This window comes from Littorina saxatilis, linkage group LG2 (assembly GCF_037325665.1).
Source record: "Littorina saxatilis isolate snail1 linkage group LG2, US_GU_Lsax_2.0, whole genome shotgun sequence".
Taxonomy (NCBI): domain Eukaryota; kingdom Metazoa; phylum Mollusca; class Gastropoda; order Littorinimorpha; family Littorinidae; genus Littorina; species Littorina saxatilis.
This window is the reverse complement of record NC_090246.1, coordinates 17780381-17789750: the sequence shown is the minus strand read 5'-3', so window position 1 is coordinate 17789750 and position 9370 is coordinate 17780381. Positions and strand designations below refer to the sequence as shown.

Below are 9370 nucleotides of genomic sequence, written 5' to 3'. Positions count from 1 at the left end.
TAAAGTTTCAAAAAGATCTATCCAGTTTTCTGTAAATCGCTCCACATACACACACACACAGCCCACACACACGGCACACTCACTCACACACACACACCCACATACACACTTGGACACACACTCACACACACATACACACACGCGCGCACACACACACACACACACACACACACACATAACGTTCACTCACCTTGTCACGATTTCCAGTCCAGTGCCAGAAAACATTTAGTCTTCTTCTTCTTCTTCTTCTTCGTTCATGGGCTTAGAATCCAACGTTCACTCATGTTTTCAGCACGAGTGGATTTTTACGTGTATGACCGTTTTTACCCCGCCATTCAGGCAGCCATACGCCGATTTCGGGGGAGGCATGCTGGGTATTTTCGTGTTTCTATAACCCACCGAACTCTGACATGGATTACAGGATCTTTTCCGTGCGCACTTGGTCTTGTGCTTGCGTGTACACACGAAGGGGGTTAAGACACTAGCAGGTCTGTACATAAGTTGACCTGGGAGATCGGAAAAATCTCCACTCTTAATCCACCAGGCGGCAGCGACCGGGATTCGAACTCACGACCTCCCGATTAGGAGGCCGACGTCTTACCACCACGCCACTGCGCCCGTCAAACATTTGGTCAAATCTAGACTAATGATCCATAAAAGAACAGGGAAGTTCTCTGTCAAGCCAAAAGATGCCAAGATTTATTTCAAACGTCAAACACTGATTCATTTGTTCCCTGTCAGACACAGACACTCGAGTTCAGTAAAAGGTTCTTTGTTTCTTGTACAGAAGAAACCTGATTAATTCTCGCGGTTTTGTGTATAACATCGGTAAACTGTTTGAATAATCTTTCGGCTTGGGCAACAAATCCCTGTGTGTGCGCTCTCGCTTGATCATGGGATACAAACGTACATTAATGTATGTGCCAGTGTGTGTTTATATATCTATATATAAATACGACTAGTGTCTGTGTGTCTGTCTGTCTTTTTTAAAGCGCTTGTTTCTCTGTGTGTCTGTGCGCGATGCACGGCCAAAGTTCTCGATGGATCTGCTTCAAATTTGGTGGGCTTATTCAGAGAGACCCCGGACACAACCTCATCGATGAGATATTTCAACACGTGCTCTCAGCGCGCAGCGCTGAACCGATTTTGGTTCCACCTGAGCTACCCGGGCCCCCATACCGACACACCAAAGCGCTGAACCGATTTTGGTTCCACCTGAGCTACCCGGGCCCCCATACCGACACACCAAAGGGCTGAACCGATTTTGGTTCCACCTGAGCTACCCGGGCCCCCATACCGACACACCAAAGCCGCTAGACCACATCACAACGCCAAAGTTCTCAGTGGATCTTTTTCAAATTTGGACACCGTATTCAGCTACACCCCGGACACAACCTCATCGACTGAGATATTTCAACACGTGCTCTCAGCGCCCAGCGCTGAACCGATTTTGGTTTTTCTGTTCACTAGTTTCACCATTCCCAGTAACTCTTCCTTATCTTCTCCAGTGTTTTGCGTTTATCTCCCTTCCTTCGTGTGGCTTCAATCCATATTCCCGTTACTACGTTACTATTTTTAGAATGTCACTGCGCTGTCCAGAACGCTTCCCTTGCACCCGTAAGTTGTTCTTACTGTCAAAGTGAAAAGGTCGAATCAATTTATAGCCACGCGAAAAATACACTGTCACCTATCTGTATATATTTATAGATATACATATATATATACGGCTTTTCTGTGTGTGTGTGTGTGTGTGTGTGTGTGTGTGTGTGTGTGTTTGTGTGTGTGTGTGTGTGGGTAACACCTGTGGATTGTAGAGTTCTGTTTGTGATGTGGTCTGGCGGCATTGGTGTGCGTCTATATATGTTCAGGCCTTCTTTCCAGAAGCCATAACAAGTTATTCTCAATCCCGTTTGAGTGAACTTCGGCTTCACATATGATTGTGGTGTTTCGGCACTCGATTACATTTGGCGTCGTCGACAGCGATGGGACTCGACATGAAATATTTCAACACGTGCTCTCAGCGTGCAGCGCTGAACCGATTTTGGTTTTTCTCTTTATCTTCTCCAGTGTTTTCAGCGTTTATCTCCCTTCCTTCGTGTGGCGTCAATCCATATTCCCGTAACTATGTTACTATTTTTAGAATGTCACCGCGCTGTCCAGAACGCTCCCCTTGCACCCGGAAGTTGTTCTTACTGTCAAAGTGAAAAGGTCGAATCAATTTATAGCCACGCGAAAAATACACTGTCACCTATCTCTATATGTATCGATTGGAGATTGGATTTCCCTTCTTTGAGTCATGTGACGTCAGAGGCCGACAAAACTTTATAATTTGGCTTTTCAGGTTGACCGAAACTTCAAAGGAACTCAACAAAAAAAAACGTCATGTGTTTGATTGCATGTGTGTGTGCTGTTCAATGTCAAAACAACAACAAAGTGAGTACATGACGTGTGTTTTGTAGTTCCTTTGAAGTTTCGGTCAACCTGAAACGCCCAAATATGAAGTAACATGTGGATTGCATGCATGTGTGTGTGTGCTCGTTCAATCGTCAAAACAACAACAAAGTCATAAGTACCTGAAAGGAATTCGATCGATACATAAATGTTATTTGCGTGTTTGACCAAAATATGACATTTTACACAGATCTCGACAGTCATTGTTCACCTCGACCGCTAGCGCGGTCTCGGAGAACAATGACTGTCTCGATCTGTGTAAAATGTCATATTTTGGTCAAACACGCAAATAACGTATAATATTCCAAGCGAAGCGAGCGAAGCGAGCGAAGCTAGGTTGGTCCCACACTAGAGTTGATTTCAACCAAATGATGTGTGTGTGTGTGTGTTAGAACCCCTAAAACTTTCACAGTTTTGACTCGACTACAACACAAATTGGCACAGGCAATGTTATTGATCCCAGGAAGGTTTTAAGACATAAATCGTTTTGATCCGACATCGACAACGGCAGTTACAAGCGCTTCCAATTTCTAAGTCATAACAAAGAAGGAGGTCAAACCCAGGTCAAGAAGACAATCAAAACTCATGACGTCAAACTCATGACATCATTCTCTTCAACACAAGGAGCTGAATTCAAAATGTTATGACATCTTCCATGACGTCAAACTTGAGGATTCCATTTCCAAGCTAAAGTCTTTGTGTACATCAAATCTGGTAGCACGAGATGTTGTAAGAGACACCGTGAATTACTTGCAATCCTGGTGAGTTGGTTGATATGATGGACGACGACAACGACAACAACAACAACAACAACAACAACACCTCCACCACCAACAACAACAAAAAAACAACACCACCACCACCACCACTAACAACAACAACAACAACAACAACAACAACAACAACAACAACAACTACAACGACACCACCACCACAACCACCACAACCACCAACAACGAGATGTTGTAAGAGACACCGTGAATTACTTGCAATCCTGGTGAGTTGGTTGATATGATGGACGACGACGACAACAACAACAACAACAACAACACCTCCACCACCAACAACAAAAAAACAACAACACCACCACCACCACCACTAACAACAACAACAACAACAACTACAACGATACCACCACCACAACCACCAACAACAAAAATCCATTAAAAACCGTTATTTTCCATTTCTCAACCGATTTTTATGAACATTTGTGAAAAGGTCCGTTGTCCCTTACTGAAGATATCGAGATGTTGGACGAGACTTCGTTATTTACTTGTAATCAGGTAATCTAGGTGTACATCAAATCTCGTAGCACGAGATGTTGGACGAGACTTCGTCATTTGCTTGTAATCAGGTAATCTTGGTGTACATGAAATCTGGTAGCACGAGATGTTGGACGAGACTTCGTTATTTACTTGTAATCAGGTAATCTAGGTGTACATCATATCTCGTAGCACGAGATGTTGGACGAGACTTCGTCATTTGCTTGTAATCGCTCTCTCTCTCTCTCTCTCTCTCTCTCTCTCTCTCTCTCCTCTCTCTCTCTCTCTCTCTCTCTCTCTGCCAAACATATATGCATTTACCATCCCAAGCACTGCATTTTCCGAGGAAAGATATCATTATAAACAGAGAGAGAGAGAGAGAGAGAGAGAGAGAGAGAGAGAGAGAGAGAGAGAGAGAGAGAGAGTAAACAAGTATGAAACAATAACAACAAAACAACAACAAGAACATTACACACAAAAAAGGACAGTATTGTCATCAAAACAACAACAACAAACACAACAGCCACAACAACAACCACAACAACTGACAAGATTTCTAGGTGTGGAACCTCTCTCTCTCTCTCTCTCTCTCTCTCTCTCTCTCTCTCTCTCTCTCTCTCTCTCTCTCTCTCAATGATGGCTCCTTCGCTTGGGGTATGCAGTGCCTTGGCGTTGCACATCTACTTAATTATAGATATAGATATACATATATATATATATATATATATATATATATATATACGGCTTCTCTGTGTGTGTGTGTGTTTGTGTGTGTGTGTGGGCAACACCTGTGGATTGTAGAGTTCAGTGTTTGTGATGTGGTCTGGCGGCATTGCCGGGTGTGTGACTGAATAATCAGGCCTTCCTTCCAGAAGCCATAACAGTTATTCTCAATCCCGTTTGAGTGGACTTCGGCTTCAAATATGATTGTGGTGTTTCGGCACTCGGTTACATTTGGCCACGCTGTCTGTCTCTGTCTCGCGATTCACCCCGGCGAAGCCGGGTATTCCTCTAGTATCATATATGTGTGTGTGTGTGTGTGTGTGTGTGTGTGTGTGTGTGTGTGTGTGTGTGTGTGTGTGTGTGTGTCTCTCTCTCTCTCTTTCTCTCTCAGTCTCTCTCAGTCTTGGCAAGAAAGAAAAAAAATTGGAATTTGATCCTGAAAAGCTTTGACAAAGGGAAACTCAGTTCAGAAATGTCGGCTCAGTTTTCAGCAGAAAATGTTTCTAAGTCAGCGATTAAACCAGAACAATGTAAATGTCTTCAATGCTGGGAATCCAGGTGGTAAAATGTGCTCCAGTTCATTAGTACAGACAGTGACAGTGGTAACTCGCCCTGTATCGCACGTACCCCCAAAAATTAATGTGAACAACAGTGCCAACAATAATTTAGTCAAATAGTAATTTCGGTTCAGGTATTATGACATTATGTTCGCAAAACTGAATTAAGGAAAATCTTGGAAATTGAAGATCTTGACCTTTGATCTGTGTGTGCACTTGCGCATGAGCGTGACAAAAACAAAGCTCATAATGAGCTTGCCTGGCGCCTGTATTCGACAACAGGCGTACGACTGATGGGGTGCGTCTAATTACCCAAATGAACCCAAATGATACCCAAATGAATCCAAATGAACCCAAATGATACCCCAATGATACCATTTATATAATATTATTCCATTCAACTCATTCATATCCACTCCGGAGTATTGTGCAGAAAGCTGTCTCTCTCTCTCACACACACACACACATACACAGGGAAAAGTATTTGAAATAAGCATAATTAACATTTTGTAGGTTTTATTTAATATCTCAGAGCAAGATAAAAACACATCCCCCCCTCTCTCTCTCTCTCTCTCTCTCTCTCTCTCTCTCTCTCTCTCTCTCTCTCTCTCTCTCTCTCTCTCTCTCTCTCTCTCTCTCTCTCTCTCTCTATCACATGGATATAATCAATATAACTCACGAACCACAAGAATGATGACAGCATACATCTAAAATGGGATGTTAATTTATGATAAAAAAAAAGTTTTCATTATTTGAGCCGGAAAATTGAATTGCTCAATAACCAATCCATAATAAAATCTCTCTCTCTCTCTCTCTCTCTCTCTCTCTCTCTCTCTCTCTCTCTCTCTCTCTCTCTCTCTCTCTCTCTCTCTCTCTCTCTCTCTCTCTCTCTCTCTCTCTCTCTCTCTCTCTCTCACATGGATATAATCAATATAACTCACGAACCACAAGAATGATGACAGCATACATCTAAAATTTGATGTTAATTTATGATCAAAAAAAGAATGTTTTCATTATTTGAGCCGGAAATTTGAATTGCTCAATAACCAATCCATAATAAAACCCAATAAAACCGTTCCTTCGTAAAAGGAGACTGTACACAAGTTAAGAAACACATGAAATAAAACATGGTTTAAATTCCTAATGTCCATTGCAAACATGCCCACAGCGACCTAGCATCACTGGCGCTTGACTTTTTCTGCCCTGGCTCTGCGTCTCTGACCAGGTTTTTTGGCGATGCCTGATGATTTGGGCATGGCAAATCGCCCATCAGTCGATTGAAGTGTGTTTCCCGCCTGTGCTGTTTTCTTCATTTTTAAGAAGTTGGTCATTTTTTTGTTCTTCCAATTGGCACTCTTCTGTGCCCACTCTCCAGGTGTTACGGAGTGCTTCCGGAATTCTTCACAGAGGACAAAGTTGCCACGTCCATACAGGGATTTCCGTAGGTCCATGAAATGGGCATCTGAGATGTCGTCAAGACATTGGATGAGGGCAAGCAGTTTCTGCGGCTTCCAATCAATCTCCTGCTTGATTCTGTGATTGATCGACTCGGCGTTGTTGTTGGTCCAAAGTGTGTCAATGACACCTTTCTGAAGGGGCAGCTGGACGTGTCTTTTCAGTTTATCGGCGATGTGTTTTTGGTAGTACCGCTGAAATGTAGGGTACTTAATGAAGTAGTCGTCCAGCCGATCTTCACGGAACTCAGAAGTGGCAGAGTCATCAGCCCAAGCTATGCCAGCCTCTCCAAAAATGAAAGAAATGATTTCAGTTCTATCTCTCATACTGCAACCGACCTTTTCTGACAAGTATCGGGTGATGTTGTCCTTCATGTGGATTGTGCAAAGGAGATGAGTTGCAGATGGGAACTCCAACTGAAGGGCTTTTGTCAGCGCTTTCTCGGCATCACTTCCAACCACAATGTCTTCTGACTGCAGTTCTCTTTTCAAGTGGCTGATGAAAGTGTGGTACGTTTCAAATTCGCCGTCCCAGTGCAGGAATGTTGGTCCAAGCATCAGTGGATGCACATTGCTTTCACTGTGCCATACCGCTTTGTTCTTGTATGTAGTCGGGGTGATGAAACAGGGCCCAACATTAAATGTTCTGTCGAAGCCAATCACACTTCCATTTTCACCCACACAGTTTGCTTTCAAGTCTTCCATCTGTTGCTTGTTGTAAACAATTAAAGACGGTATTTTACCCTTGCAATGAATGATCTGCTGCACAGAATTTTGCGTGTTCAACATCGCGATCGTTTCTAACACCTCGTCTGCAACATTTTGTCCATTTGGTCTGTTTTCTCTGTTCGCCGCTTTCTCGTTGTGTTTTTTGTTTCTTATCTGCTTGGCATTCGAAGGAGCATCAAATGAATTTTCCTTGTTCATGTCCATGTAAACATGCCTAGGAGGTTGATTTTTGGCTCGTTTGGCAGCTTCGCTAAGGACTGTGTGTTGAGTTCGGCAATAGGGATTTCCGTGGTGCTTCCTATTACCATGCGGCTGGTTGTGACCAGGATGAATGCCACAGTACTCAACCACCGCCACTGGTTTGCAGAAGGTGGAACTGTGTCCCGAAAAGGTTGTGACCCGCTTCTTGAAGGAAGGGTCAGATCTCAACTTGGAGTACACAAAATGTCCTGTAATGACATCTTCAGGATTCGGTTGTGGGTTCAATGGAATCCACTCTTGGGTCGTTTTCTTATTCACGATCTTTCTGCTCTCTGTCGCATATTCCCCATTTTTCTTGTATACGGACTTTGCTTTGTTGCTTTCCAAAACAAAATACCTGTTGACTGTCGTACCCACAGACGAATCGTAAGCTCCACAGTCATCTACATAAGCCGCTCTATGTCTGGCATTCCACTGTTCCAGGTTGACGCTGTTATCAATGAGACAAAACTTGTTGTCCTTGTTTCCTGGGGGAATTTGTTTCACGCAATGATCCGACATTGTTTTCACAGCATCAACAAGTTGGTCTATGCTCATGAAACGGCCTTTGGAAGGTGCATGGTGTAGAGCATCACGGTCGATGTTAGACGATGACAGGTCCTCAGATGTGTCAAGGACACAATCCTCTCTGCTATTAAGAGACGTCGACTGAGGATCGTTTTCGTGGTCGACGGAAGACAGACTCGAAGAGAAGTGATGATTACTGGAGGGGCAATCCTCTCCACCAGCAAGGAAGGTGGACTGAAGAATGGAGGTGGGAGAGGCGGATCGAAGGGATGTGGTGGAAAATCTATGAGTATCATCAGAAGTCGACAACCTTGGTAGCATCTCTGCTCTGTGTTCCGGAGATCTGCAATCACAAGACAGAAAACGTATTAACGCAAATGCTTATTTAGATGGCGTTTCGATAACTTTACTTTCTATTGGACTGTCTCAGCAGAAGTAGCCTCTTCCCAAAATTAGCAGGTTTCATATCCCCAGTAGTAGCATGCTGCTTGTCCACACAAGCTGGATTCCTGCAAGTACATCTCAAAAGACATGTTAATGCATGAACAAACGGAAGTAGATGAGACCCATGAAAATGAAATGGTCACTTTTCAAAGTAATAATTTGTACCAACCCTGACTCTCCTTCCGACTTGAATCTCTGCCTCTTCCCAGAAGTAGCACGTTCCCTCTTCCCAGACTTAGCAGGTTTCCTCTCTCCAGTAGTAGCACGCTGCTTGTCCACACAAGCTGGATTCTGACGATGAAGATGTCCCTGATGTTGTGGTGCACAGTTTTGACTTCACTTTCTTGCAGTGCCATTGTGATGCATGTCAGATATCGCAGCCGGTCTCTTGTTCTTTCCGCTGTTCCGCTGATTAAGATTGACACCGAGTTGAATAAACAACTACCGTCGCTGTTGTATTTGTGGGTTTACGTACAGAGAGGCGGAGACATAGTGTTGGTTCGGCCATGATTTATTATCAAGAACCTCAACTCTTCTCCTATTCATACGGAGTGCTGTCCCTTGGACCTTTAGCTAATAAACTCACTCTAATGGAGCTATCTCTAAATGGAACATGATATGCTTGCCTAGCAATATACATGACATCCTCTCTTTTACAAATAAGAAAATACTTCTAGTCATTTTCTTCAACTTGAATGTACATCTAGATTTTGAATCTTTATCTTTTACTAAATTATGTGGGCCTTCATTTATTTTCTTTTATTTAACACTTAGAACAGAAACAAAACTTTTAAACTTACTCCTGTGAAACTTCACTTATAAAAATGTTCTTATTCACACATTGAACTTTCATACTGACAATTTCAGCATTCATACTGACAATGGATTTGTTACACATTCACACTCTGGTTACTATTCTATAATGTTTACCTACATCACCTTAAGATGGACAATGTTTTGCACTCCAATAAACATAATAAAA

General features: G+C 43.0%; 1 protein-coding gene across 1 annotated transcript; it reads right to left on the bottom strand.

The window, feature by feature from the left end:
• Window positions 1-5956: 5956 nt before the first annotated feature.
• LOC138958361 (uncharacterized) lies at window positions 5957-8682 on the bottom strand. Its single transcript, XM_070329478.1, has 2 exons — window positions 8558-8682; window positions 5957-8287 (listed from the first exon to the last, which is right to left on the bottom strand). The coding sequence occupies exon 2, from the start codon at window positions 8263-8265 to the stop codon at window positions 6172-6174; it is 2094 nt and encodes a 697-aa protein (XP_070185579.1). The 5' UTR covers window positions 8266-8287; window positions 8558-8682; the 3' UTR covers window positions 5957-6171.
• Window positions 8683-9370: the final 688 nt, after the last annotated feature.